General features: G+C 44.0%; 1 protein-coding gene across 1 annotated transcript in view; it reads right to left on the reverse strand.

Moving 5' to 3' along the window:
- Window positions 1–14,404, reverse strand: part of mgat5b (alpha-1,6-mannosylglycoprotein 6-beta-N-acetylglucosaminyltransferase B) — an 81,848-nt gene that overhangs the window by 35,046 nt on the left and 32,398 nt on the right. Inside the window, exons 6-9 of the mRNA XM_066704311.1 lie at window positions 13,510–13,583; window positions 13,053–13,220; window positions 12,657–12,821; window positions 6,034–6,203 (exon numbers count right to left, since the gene is read on the reverse strand). Coding sequence (XP_066560408.1) covers window positions 6,034–6,203; window positions 12,657–12,821; window positions 13,053–13,220; window positions 13,510–13,583 — 577 coding nt within the window. The remainder of the gene's footprint in view (window positions 1–6,033; window positions 6,204–12,656; window positions 12,822–13,052; window positions 13,221–13,509; window positions 13,584–14,404) is intronic.

Genomic DNA, 14,404 nt, shown 5'->3' on the forward strand with positions numbered 1-14,404 from the left:
TGCGAACTGACTGGGCTCCACTGGTAACCACTGAGAATCACGGAGAGAGGGGTCAAGGGTCACACCCTGGGGGCGGCCCGGTGAAGAGGCCTCTCTTGCTACAGCCCTCATCAGAGGTATGATGTCATTGTCAATCTCTCTGAGCCGTTGTTGTTAACCAACTATGCTGAGACAGCACAGAGCATAATTGTGACCTATGTTTGCATGGCCTGGCGTGTTGGTATCCATTCAAATGTGAATAAAGGGGCCAAAGGAATGTTTTAAGTCAAAACAAGATAGAGAAAAATATCAAAATAAATTAATAAATAAACTTCTAAATAAACAAATAAACAAAATATGAGAAATTCAGTAGGTGAATCTAATTCTGTTACATTATTAGTACCTGAAATGAATTCACGGTCAAAATTTGAGTAGAAACGATGTTTCTACACTTGAGGTTTTTATTCCATTCTGCACTCCTTCAATGTCTTTTTCACATAAACATCTAAATCTGCAGCTCATACAGATATGGCAATTCATTGTCATAACAGGAAAATGATTTGCAGATTCTTTACTCTGAACTGTGATCTGTTTCTGTTTTGTATGGTTTTTACTGAATAACTGAAACAGAACAGCTCCAAAACATGACATGACATTTTCCATGAAAACGAGGATGCCAAAACAAATATATTGTTACACAAAACTCTATGAATGTAAATGTCAAGAGGCCAAGAAAGGAATACTAGATTAGTGTGACCAACAATACCTCGAAGTCAGGAAGCGAGCGACGAGTTGAAAGAGGCATTGCCCCAACGTGCTCAAAATAAAGCTTTTTAATATTTACAACCTTGGGGGGTTCAGAGATTGAAAGGCACGATTCCAGCTCTCCCGTCGGCTGTTAAGCAACACCTGTGTCAGAATCAGATGCCTCTCGTTTTGGCTGGGGGTTCGATTAGTCCAAACCAGGTAATCAGACCCTAGGTGACTTATTAGGAAGCAGAATTAGTCTCTTATACAACCAATGAGAGTGGGGGGCTTCGATGTTCACAAAAACGTCTGTGAGGGACCGGCACCTTTCAGATCTTAATTGTTATTGTTATTTTGTGCGAAGGTTGTTGTATTTATTAATTCCAACTGTGCAGAAGTTTTTCCGAGTGAAACGGTGTTCTGACAGATCGTCGTCATTATTATTATCATTTCCCGTCGAAGCCTGAGCTAAATGCTCCTTCCACATTTATAACTTTTATCACTGCGATTACTGTCACAAATAGAAGCAGACTTAAGCTGCTTTGCAAACTAGAAGTTTCAACCAGGTGTCTGAGATGATGTGCAGTGTTGAAACTGAATACCAATGACAGTGAGGGTGGCAGACCCTGGTTCAGTCCCACACGGTGTATTTACACTCAGTTGTGGTCCTAGGTGGACGGAAAACATACATTAATAACATAAAACTGTGCAGCTGAACCACAACATAAATAAAACGGAAAACAAAGTGACTTTGCTTTGTTCAGTTCTGTTTGTTTGAGCTACAACTGATTGTACAGCAAATGTCGTTCCTTCACAAAGCATTAAACGAGAGGCTGTGAACAGAAGGAACAGAGCAGGTACTCATGCTGAGACCTGCTCGACAGTCTGCGTACGAATCCTCATTATCTCAAGCAATACATCTCCTCCATGGTGGGTAAAAGACACAATGGTGAAGGAGCAGAGAGAAGAGCTGCTGCAGAGTGAATAAACAGTGGGGGGATCTGTTTAGTTTTCGACTGCGGTTTGGGGCTAAAGACCGAGGCTACATGGCCGTCCGTAGCTATGGACATGAAACAGGCAGGAGGGGAGTGAAGGGGATGGATCGAGGAGGTAAAGTGTCCCCAGGAAAATCAGAGTGTTTCAATTTCTTGGAGAATTGTGAAAAAGGTAAATTCTACTCAGTGTGTGGATCTATTTAGCCAAACACCGATGATCCATGATGCTTTCTGAGGTGTGTGCTACAGTCGAGGGAGGGAGGTTTATGATACTAGTGTCCTCCAGCATAGAGAGAAAACCGAAAGACAGACAGACACACAATCTATAACAAGGACCCAAGGATTTCCTTTTTCTTGAATTTAATCTTGATTCAGCATGATTGTGGGAAAGGGAAATGAGAAATCTGTTGAGCCTTTGTTTGAAGTTTCTCATTAATTAGCCACCCCATGCTGGGATCTCTCCCCTTACAAGTTTACTCTAAATACAGGACACACACACACACGCACACGCACACATGCACACGCACACGCACACGCACATGCACATGTGCACACACACACACACACACACACATGCATGCATTCTCCCTCACACCAAAGCTGCACATTTCCACACAAACACAGGTCACTTGATTCTGTAGCCGCTTCAGGAAATTGATTGCGGATCAAATCCTGGCACATGCATTAATATGGAGAACTATTTATATCCGACACAATTTCTGCTCAAAGAACCTGCGGGGAATACAGTCTTTGTCGAGGTTAATGCTTTTGAAGTTAATGATGGGAATCAATAAGACTCGATACTCAAGTCCCGATTGTCTCAGTGTAGTGGATTTTTAAAAATATATTATAAAAACCAAAGTGTAAGGCCCCTCTCTCCTTTGTATCTACACTACAGTGTTTAGTTATTCTCTCAGATTCACACAACACATAAGAGATATTTGGCTTTCCTGGGTTAAGTACAAAAAATAATCAATGCCAGATGAACTCCCTCAACGTTTATGTCTTTACTCACAAATTGACTGATTTTTTCGTTACCCACACAGAAGCACGATGCTTTATGTGTAACCTACTCGAAAATCAATAGCTTTACTTTAAAAAAATAAGAAATCTTCAACTTAAAGCAGTGCAAGATTATGTAGCAGAAGCTGGCAAAGGCTCTTGTAAATCTGCGCCTCCTAAACAGACGGACACAAATTTGCTGTCAGGATCCGGGCCAGGTGTAATTGTCGTCGCCAAATCCCCCTCCCAAAAAACAACTGCTGAATCAATCTAAAGATGAGAAGAACATCCAAATATGTAGTGAGAACAAAAGACATTTGTTTGTCCTGTGATGTGTTAATGAGCGGAAATCAATACCGTTCCCCATCGAATATCGTACGCACGCAGGAAGCTTGAAAGAAAATTACATTTTACACAGACAGCAAAATTGCTTTAAATATCACAGACTAATTATCCCGGATTGGAGCTGAAAGGTTCCCGAAGTGGGGAGGTTTGAAAGGTTACTAACAGAAGCCACTGCTCTCCATTTTTGATAATTTCAGTCATCTGTGCGGATTTGTGCAATGTCTACAAAAGGACACTTTTTTAATTTATCATTTTTTTGCCAGATGTGTTTAGAATTCACCGAAAACACGACGCAATCTCCCGGCTCCTGTAAAGAGGGGTGACAGACTGTGACCGAACACCGGCTCTGAACCTTATCGGACCCGTTCTCCTTTCACGCACACAATTTCCTCATGAAATGGAACAATATTCACAGAGACTGTTCCCTGGAGGGGGTGGGGGCTTCTTAGCACCGAAGACGTCTTCACAAACGCCCGAGTTCATATTTAACGCCTGCTTATTACACGCCAGAGTTCTCCGGAAGAAAAAACATTGTAATGAGATCGGCTCACGGCAGCGCTGAATGAGACCGAGTCAGAGTCTCCGTTCGCCTGCTTTACTGCACCGCTGCTCCACGTATCGAGACAAATGCTTCCGTCTGAGAGAGGAGATTGTCGTTATTATCCAAAGTCAGCCATGCTCTTAGGTGATTACCTCTCTGGTCTTTTATAATAACCAAGACTTCACAAAGATCCCACCCTTGTCTTTAGGCCCAGTTGTGTGTGAACGTCATCTGCCCGCGGAGACTGGGAGCTGCATACACGAATATTTATATCTCATAATTTATATTTGCACTTTTTTTGCATATCTGTGGAGCAATGCAATCTCCCAAAATATGTAAGACTCACAAGTGTATACTAAAGCAATCATAACACATTCCCAGACACACAGCCTGAGCTAGAATCCAAATAGAAGGACAGACAACATAAGCGCATACACAAGTGAGCAACCTCCCACATCTATACGCTGAGAAACAAACAACCCTCCCTCCCAATAGAAAAATGTCTCGGAGAACCCTCCAGAGGCTCCGAGATTGGCAGCTCAGACAGAGCAACAAAACAACACGACTATCAACAACCACCAGCACGAAAATGTGGACTGAAACCACACAAGGCCACCGACATTTTCAGCTCCGACAGCACAATGGAAGTGCGAACGGCCAGGAAATAAGATTTTACCCCTTTTGCAGGAAGAGAACTACACAGGAGGAGGCTCGAGGACTTGGAAAGCTGTAATTTTAAAACGACAATTCCCTAGACGCACAAGTGAGCCGCTGTAATTCACACTTCTGCACAGTTGTCCCAGGCACACATCCTCTTCAGTCTCAGTGCCGGCAGATGGCCATATTTATTCCATTGTGCCGACTTCACAATTACCGCTCGTGTTGCGTTCGATGTGAAGCAACGTTTACTTCTTCCCAGTAGGTCCACAGCTCCGACACAGGGGTCAGTTTAATTTGTTCCAGAAGACCAAGCTGTCTGGGACTGCCGGGGACCCATAAATAACACCATCCATTCCTCTGCAGCTTTTCCCACCTGCATCTTTAAAGCGCAATGGGAACGGATTCATCTCTTGACCTGAATTCAGAGTGCTGGTCAACTGGCAGGTGGTAAGACTGTTTAAACGGGCTCCTGGTGTGATCTATGCAATCATCCTTGCTACAGGTGCTTGGGAAGCCAAATCAAATGTTACTGGTACCGTACGCGTGTCTTTAATAGCTGTTCCTCTGCCTTGGTCCCCCCCAACCAAGTACTTAAAAATCTACTCAAGATGCATCTGATTGCCTAGTCTTTGCGTGATAATTGTGTTTCCGTTTAAATAATCATAATTGCCAGGCCCTTTCTCCTGCATTGTGCAAATGTTGGCCAATTATGCAGGAGGACTGGGGAGGAACAGCCCTCGTAATTATCCGACTGTTTTCATTTCAGTATTTCTAATCACAGTGTCAGTGCAATCATTAGAAAGTGTATTCATACCGAACACAATATTCCCCCGTCGTCTGCGGTCAGAAAGAGAACAAAATCTGTCCGAGACGTGGTTCCTACTACATACAACTCACTCTACAACTGCATGTTTCTGTTGTGCATGAAACAATAATGATATGCAAAACAGACTGTAGTAAATAAAAAATGGGGACTTGAACAAACAAAGAGAGAAACAAACACAACCCCGAAAACAAACCAACAAGTAAAAGGAACCAATAGAATTAAGAATGCATCCATGTTGAAGGAGAACAATCGCAAAGAGACAGTCCCTAAACACCACGGCCCGGACTGTTTGGAAAACAAACAAAAAGAAAAAAGATTTCCAATTAGTTTAATATATTCAGGGATGAAAGGGAAGCTTCACACAACAACAGCAGAAGTCGGAGCGTGTTTGGCCTGGCGACGCCTCCTAGGGAAGGGATGAGTGACAAGGTCGAGCTCGGGGTCCCGTGGAAAGGGGGCTGATGGTGGCAGAGGACACGTGATGGAGACACACGTTCCCCTCCCGCAGGCTCATCGTCCTTCACAGCGCCAAACAAGGTGGCAACAGGATACTGAAGAACACAAGTGTATACGGGAGAACAAGGACGTAGCAGCGTTCTGCTTTATTTCTATAAACACTGCTTCAATAAACTGTACAGAAAACCTTCTAGATTAATAAAAAACACTTCTCATTGTGTCGCGAGGACAGTCTTAATATACAATCTCTGTCGAGGCAAGAAAAGTATTGTAGCACTTTTTTGTTGTTGCTGCTGCTGTTGTTGGACAGCGAATCTGAACCGAGACTGCGCAACATTGAGCGTGAGAGCAACTCTTGAGCCCAAAGACTGAAAAGGATGTAAATACTCAATTTTAAAATTCACACTTTTCCTACAACTGTAGTAAAAAAAACAAATGAGCAAATGCAGACTGCTGAAGCTGACGTTAAGGTGTTCGCTTACCCCTGCAGCTCCTTGACCGAGACGGAGATCTTCAGGTTGTGTCCCAGGACGTAGAGAGCAGTGAGGATATCCGCCCACTGCACCATTTCTCCCAGGGGCCCCCCCTTCAGCACCTTGGGGCTGAAAACGTCACCCGACTCTTCGGTCAGGAAACCTACATGGACCAGGATCTACAGCGAGAAAGAGAGGGAAGGTGGGGTAAGGCCTTGTTCGTTCTCACCACTGGTAGGGAGCACCAACAAATGATCAGAAAACAAGGCTGACTACGCACTCAAAGAACGACCTCGTTAAATTCCTGGAGGGTGTCGCTTGTTCTCTGTTGACGTGACGTCTGAGTCACGGCTTAATTGTGGGCTGAGAGTCCCGTCATGCTCTCGCAAACTATCCACTTGCAAATCATGCCAGTCACATCGCCGTATGCCCTACTTTTCCGGCGGATTATGCCAACCGCCAAAAAGAGATGATATTAAAAATTGAAGCGAATAAAAGATGGTGGGGGGGGCTTGCGGAGGGGGTAGGAGGATTTCATCTCATCAGGAAACACCTTTTCCTGTTAGAGAAAGGACGGCTTTGCAAATGTCTTTTGATCGAGCGCTCAGCGTAGAATTTCTTTGAATAGTGATTTTTTAATCAACACATTGGGTTTTCCGTGAAAGCCTTTGCACAAGGGATCACCTGCAAACCAGCGCTGCTATTTTAACACATTTTCCAAATATAATTCAAAGCCCCTTTCCTGCTGACTAACAACACATCTGTCTGTGTGCTAGGCAGCCTCCGCAGACGTTTCAACGGCTTTGAGTCACGTGACTGTGAACCGGACTGGAATTGATATTCCACTGATTTAATGAGCTTGCTCTATTAACTTCCAGTTTTTTTAAATACAAAAAAAGGATAAAGCAAATGTAATTATTATGTCTTAACAGCTGGCATAGGGTACAGTTCAGGGCCAGTGCACAAATGCATCCGAGTCATTGACTTTATGCACATGCAAATTGATTTTTAACTATTCAGTGTCCCAAGTCTAACTCCCATTATTCGAGCATGGAGATGGGTTTCATTTAAAGAAAGGTGTTCGATTTGACAGCAGAATCCTGATTTAACAGGGCAGTTAGAAAGTACAGTCTAGTTGCAGGCATAAAGCACACAAAAATAAATAATTTAAACATTCAGAGAAGCTTTAGACCAGATGTACTAAGCTTGTTTTCCAGCAGTACAGTAGCAAAGAATTAACATAGCCAGCCTGTGTGTTGTATAATTCTATTCTCTTTCTTTCTTTTGAAGTTGGGAAAAGCAAACTGCTTAAAATTGGAAAAAGAAGAAGAAGAAAAATGGTCCTCTGGAGAACAAAATAATAAAAGCTTATTAAATCCCTACGTTTTTATTAACGCGTCTAGCAAATGTCACCAAAATAATGTCGCTTCCTAAAAATAGAATAGGAGCTCAGAGGAGATTGGTGGCTGCTTCATCTTTAGGCTCCCAAGAAATCCCTCCAAAGGCAACGGTTCTGCACAGCAAGAACAAGACCCACACAAGGATTGTCAGTACAGGAAGCCACACTTACAACATCAGAACTCGAATGTTCCTGCAATGCGGTAACAAGGGACCAAATCTCCAAATTTAAATTTAAAAAGGGAGAGAGATACTTGATTCATGTACCGAAGACGTCTCCCTCTGTGTGGATCAAAAGCAGTCCTGCGGGAAAGCTTGGCAGTGCCGGATTCGGAGTTCAGGTGTCAAACAGCGGGTCACTGTTCATACTCGGTACCGGAGTCCCTCTGACGTGGCCGGGGCTGATCTGTGGGCAGAGGTGGCTCCACAGGGTGCGAGGCAGGTGGAGATCAAAGTAAAACTGGTGGGAGCTGATTTAGTGAGTTTGGGATAGATCTGTTCTCCTGTCTGGAGCTGGGGAATAAAGCCAAGCTACATACCTAGAGGCAGGTGAGATCTGATAGTTCGGATTACAAAATAGACGAGAAGAAGAAACACAATATCCTACATTAAAAATGTGAATATCTAACACGCAGTTTCCTTTCCACCTACAGTTTTAAAGCTAGTTTTTTTTATATATATATATATATATGTGTGTGTGTCTGATCTCAATCATTTGAGTTTCACTTACAAGTGTGGCGACAGGGGAATCATCTCTTATGCAGAATGGCTTAATCATATCAAAACACAAATGAGTTAACACCAGAGAATCAACAGATTTTTTTTTTTCGCAGTAATCTTCAGTCATATTTCCTGCTGGAAAAGCTTAAAGAAGATTACGATCTTTCCCAGATCTCTTTACAGAGCGTCTTAATAGTTAACTGTACTTTTGGCCGAGTGGATGAGACGTATTTAGACTTTGGAAACAGAATGGAACAGATTTTGGAAAGCAATGAACCTTGTATACATACATATGTGTGTGTGTGTGTGTGTGTGTGTGTGTTTGTGTGTGTAGATATGTCCATTAAGTGCCCCCTGTAAGCAAGAGACTCTGAATGCTCCTGGTTCTCCCTCCATCTTGGCAGGGTTTGTTGGACACTGATCTGATTCTGTGCTCTGACACCATGTGATTGAGAGCAAACACACCCTCAGGACAGAAAAGGTTATTCTGGTCTCGATCGACAATTACAAGATCCAAATTAGGCCTGAACCACAACTGAATGAAAACAAGAAGTGTAACGGACTGACAGGAGGGGGCAGAGTGTGTGTGTGTGACAGTATGGAGGGGGGGTGATGCCATCTGTTCGTTCTTATTGACATCTGTGCCCAGCCAAGGAAATCACTCTTCTTACACTGCACAGATGCTGGTTACAGATGTCTGTGAGATTGGCCCGGCCCGGACACAACTCTCACCCAGTCACGCTGCCAATGCAGTCCGACCCGCCTCAGTCCAGTGTGGGACAGGCACACGCTGTCTGTGTTGAGCCAAGCGCCACAATTCACTCGTGTGATGTGAGGACAGGACATTCAGATTTTTATACTCCCACACCCCAACACACACAAACACACACACTCTCTCACACACGCATACACACACACACACACACACACACACTGACACTCACGCTAACACACTCACAGATACTCACACACACTGACACACACACACACAGACACTCACGCACACAGACACTCACGCACACAGACACTCACGCACACACACACAGACACTCACGCACACACACACGCAGACACTTGCGCACACACACACAAACACATTGACAGGAAGACGAACACCAGAGAGGAGGGAGGGGGAGAGCAGGTCCATGTTCAAACAACCCTTATATTTATCTATTTATTTATTTGCCCCAAAACAAGCTTCGAGTTGACCCTGTCTATCTGTGAACAGGAATGTGGCTTCATTTAAAGTCCAAAAGTGAACGCAGTGGGGAAAAAAGTGCCCTTTCCTGACCCCGGTGAATGTAAATAACCCTGGGGTCAGGAGCGGCACTGAGCTACTGTACAGCGACTGAAGCTTTCAGTTCTTCCTGTACGCGGACAGCATGGCCTCCTCCAGACAGGCAAACTGCCTCACGCCGTGCTCAGTGTTTAATTCAGCTCCCTCGCATTTCGAAGCCAGTGTAAAATACTGCACACTGAATTTAAACTAAACAGGAAAGCAGCAGAGTTTGTAACCAGCTCAGCTCCTCTCGTTGCTCCTCTCTCTGTTTGTTATTATTTTATTTATTCCCGAGATATCGGTACGAGGTACATGTTGTAACAGCTCAGCCTAACGTTCGCACTCATCATGAATGGCAGGGAAACCTTTAATAAATGCACGACTTCCATTACTAATCAGTAGGCCCAAACCTCGGGGGTAAGGATTATCAGGAGCCGAATACTTCAGTGTACGCAGAATTAACATAGCCCTGCTGTTATTTTTAGAGTGAGCTGCACTTTTTGATTCGGTAGTCTGTACTTTGATGACACACATTGTATCTTTTTCATGTGGCAACACACCTTGAGTTGTACAACTGAGGATAACTCCTAAGGAGTTGTTTCTTAAGCCTGGTCCCCGATTTCACTTAGAACAGGTAGAACACAGTTTTGTAGGTAAATGTATCAAAATGTATTATAATAATATCTGCTTTAACTTGACTTGAAAAAAGCTGCCAAATTTCTAAATTAAAGGTATCTAAAAGAAACCAATTTATTATAACATTATAACTACTACTAATAAATTAAAATCTGGACTTTCAGTCAGTATAAAAACAGTGATTGCGATCATCTTGGCCCGTCCAATTCATGCGCTGCAGGAAGAGGGTGGTATTCATGTTGTTTTTATTATTTTTTACAGCTTAAAAAATGGGGAAATAATAATTATCTGCTCTGTCTTTGTGCAGAAAGAGACATCCGTTTCGCAAGCCGGAGAATAAATATATATATATATTAAAAAAAAGTAGAGACTTTAATGTTTCCCTTAGAGAAATGAGATTTAAAGTCACAATGACAGTGCCTCAACATTAAAAGCGACTGCGGAATAATTTCTCTTTTCTATTACGGAAAACCAGCAAACACCTCCCTCCCACCTGCGCATCGGTGCATCTCCGGGGACTGAATTACAGGTTTCTGAGAGCTGGGGCTGGCAGGTAATGAATAGTGCTTCGTCGGTCAGAACCACCACGGCAGCTGAACACACTCGGCTATTTGCCTTGCTATGGAGCGTGCTATTTAATTTAAAAAAAAAACTAAAAAACACAACAGATGAAATAACACATAACTAGCTGAAATGGAAACAACCTGCAATCTATTTCTAATTAATGTGAGTAAAGTAAGTAAAATCAAAAAATTCCACAGAATTCCGTGCTGTATCCGTACTCTTGCCTGTGTGGGCGTTTAAATCCATCCTAAACACAGAGAGGTTTGTAGGAGAATTTTGACATAGCTTGTTGGTGGGAAGTATACCTTCAGTGAAAGGGGTTTGCCTTGTTCATAACAAATCAGATTTGTCTGGTAGGAGCTTAGATCCGGCCGGGGGGAACTCAGGAAGCGTACGACAAATCACGGCATTGATTCATCTGGTTAGCACAGTGCTAGTACATGTAGAGTGGGTTGGAGGGCATCTGTGAATGCACAGGTCTTATAAAAGCATTTGGATGCCACGTCCCCAAAAGGGAGATCGCGTCACTCTTAGCCAGTTTCTTGTGGTGGTACCGGAGACTCTCTATATTCTGAGTGCACAGGCCGCAGCTTGTGCCTCGACGCTGAGCAGACACTCCGTGTTTGGTCAAGTGTATCGCCCGTGTATTACCAATGTGTCCAATTAGCCCTGAGCTAGACGTGTGCTACTCTGGGAATCACTAACTCAGCAGGCTGGCCTGTGCCGTGGAAGAACCCTAACTCGATGCTTTGGTTCTGTTACAAAGGGTAATGACATCACCACAAGCATGTGTACTCTTACATTATGTGGGCAGATTAATCGCAGAAATTATATCACTTCAAACTAATGTTAACACATTCTAATTGAAGGCACGTAAGCTGACTTCCCTTCAAAGTGATCCTGACACGGAGCCGTGTGAGCCAGGCTTGTCTCATTACGCCTTCAAAATCAGACACGATACTAACAAACAGGCGAAGAGAAGAGCATCCGCGTTAATGGACACCGAGAGCATCAGGTTTCCGTCCGTGCTGCCAGCAAATGTTGATACGATAGAATTAAACTGGAAGTTCCTGGGAAGACGTCTCTACTGGCGATTTGTTAAACAGCAAACTCCCTTAAGAATTTTGAAATTTGAAAAAGTCCTGCACACAGAAGGGTCTAGTAACAATCGGATATTGAGGACAGTCACTCAGATGACACGGCCAGGTGGCGTGCTGAAATTACGGAGCCCACAAGTGGCACAGAGCCCCCGGCTGATTTAATTTGGGCCGTCTTTGAGCGTGTGAGGTGTCAGGACCAATGTGTGTTAGCCAGCCCTCTCCACATTTGTGGTTTTCTTTAATTAACGATGGCATTTGGGAAATGAACAGATGTGCACAAAAAGAGAAAGCAAGCAAGGGATGCAGGGATGGCAGGGCTCGGCAGTGCAAAGTTGTGCCAAGGGTGGCTCATTAAGTGTAAAAAAACTGGATTCAGCAGCCATTACACCTCACATACATATATACCGTATAAAATGACAAATTCAAAGAAACCTACAGCTTTTAGGACCTGTTAACATCTGCCTAACTAACAATCTAAGAAAAACTAACACACCTTCATAAGACAATCTCCAAATCCTCATAATTAGGCTCATTAATACATTCTCATGTTCATAAATATCAAATAACTTTAAACCCTAATGAAGCACGTTGCGGTATAAATTCTCTTAAAAACAATTCCTTCCTAATATGCAGGTAGTGTCCCTTAAACAGAGACTCTCAAGGGTTTAGTAAAGACTAATATAATCCAGCTCACATCTGTCTGATAATATAGCATTTTATTGCAAGAGCCAATGTTTCTTATTGCAGTTTTCGGATGATTACAGCAGAGAAGGGCTTTGTCACACAGGGTGCTGTAGAAACATCTACCTGTACCATAATAAGTTAATGCTTGAATACATCTGGGCCTAACTCCGCCCAATCAAAATATCCAAGCGTAACTAAACTTTGGTGCATCTAAAATGGGTCATTTTAAAGCCCTGTGGGGAAGCCCTCACCTTCTTCTGATCCCTCCAAGGCCTGCGGAGTTTGTGGTCCAGCCGATGGGCAGCCGTGCCCCACTGGGACGCCAGCCTGCGGATCCTCCTCTTCATGAAGCTCAGAGACTCCTTCCCGGTTCCCACCTGGTCCAGCAGGGCCGTGATGTCGGTGCGGAAAGCTGCCTGCGGGGGACAGAGGGAGAGAGAGAGAGAGAGGGAGGAGGGAGGAGGAAGGAGAGGTCAGATCAGGAAATCCCAACCGATCTATGGGTCTCTCACTTTGAGTTCACCGGGTGAGGCCCCTCTACTCCTTCATAAAGTTTACACACTGAGGTTTACAGCGATAAAAAAATTGCCAATTTATTTCTAGAAGTAGAATGTAAAACATGAAGGGAAAAGGGAAGCCATGCTCACCTGCCTCCGGCCGCGGGGCTTGTATGTGGGGGTGCTGGTGTGGTTCCTCCAGGACAGCGGGGGGCAGAACCACTCCACCTCGCTGAGATAGATGAGGAAGGAGCAGTCCGAGCCATCCACCCCGTAGAAGGCGTAGCACGGGTCTGAGGTCCAACGAGCGCGCATCCACTGAGAAGGGTCAAGGCCAAAGGAAGAGCATTAAATAAAAACCCAGGGAAGTCCCAACAGGTCAGAGGAGGCGATGGGGGATGTCTCACATCATCCATGGACCTCAGCTGACCATTTATGGAGGACTTCTAGTAAAATCATCATCAGAGAGAGCGATACACAAAACACAAAATGGAGAAAGATCGATAAAGGCGTACATAGATGGGTGAGGAGATGGACAGGCAGACCCACAGGTAGGTAGCCTAATCTGGATGTGTGGACAGACGAAGAGAAAACGGGGATCACTCACGTCCACTTTGCTCGGGCAGTCTGGGAACCTGGGGTCCTTGGGAATCTCGCACTGTCCCGACACAGCGTCTCTGACTGGAGGGGAACAGAGCAAACTGTTGGGTGCTGGTAACTGTGATACATGCAGTGTGTGCAGCAAACAAAACCTTCTTCCTGTTTATCATTTCCTGCTCAATTTGAAGCCTTGAGCATTGAGGTAGGGTCTACACAAGAGCATCTATTCGACCTCAGACAGATGCTAAATTTGAGGAGCCCAAATTGTCAGATTTCCCTCTTCACTTTCAGACGTGTTCGATCTCCACAGCGCTGACCGCCCCTGCTCGTCGAGATGTAAATCATTGCGTTAATTGCTCCATTGGGTCAGCTAACTGCCTTTCTGGAAACTCAGGGACGTCCGATTCACTCGTTTAAAGTGAGAACGATAGATTGATGATGCCGCTCTGGCTAAATTAAAGCTCCTATAAAGCAGCCTCAATTTTCCTAATTAAAGGACTGGTAGTGCTTTTATCCCAGGGGCTGGTTGCTCTACACAGCCCAATTGAAAGGGATCTGAAACCAAAGACAGTGTGTATTAAATTTAATTACAATAACCATAATAATACAAATTTGAAGTTGTAGAGCTAACTAGATTAAATGGATACAAAGACAAATTGCCAGTGTGTGTAAGGGATTATTTATTTATAAGTACAGTGAACGCCTTATTTCGTAGCAGGAAGTACTGTGAACAAAGCCCATGTTGTTTGAATTCCTACCACAGTTTTTACAGGCAAGGCATTTTCACATAAGCCAACGTCAGACGCCGGATAAATTCAGGCTTGTTATCGTATTCGTTGGGAAAGAACAGCTGCAGCCGGGAGAACTTGAAATGCATCAAACCGCAAACCGCAACGGGAGGC

This window comes from Amia ocellicauda, chromosome 5, assembly GCF_036373705.1.
Source record: "Amia ocellicauda isolate fAmiCal2 chromosome 5, fAmiCal2.hap1, whole genome shotgun sequence".
Lineage (NCBI taxonomy): Eukaryota > Metazoa > Chordata > Actinopteri > Amiiformes > Amiidae > Amia > Amia ocellicauda.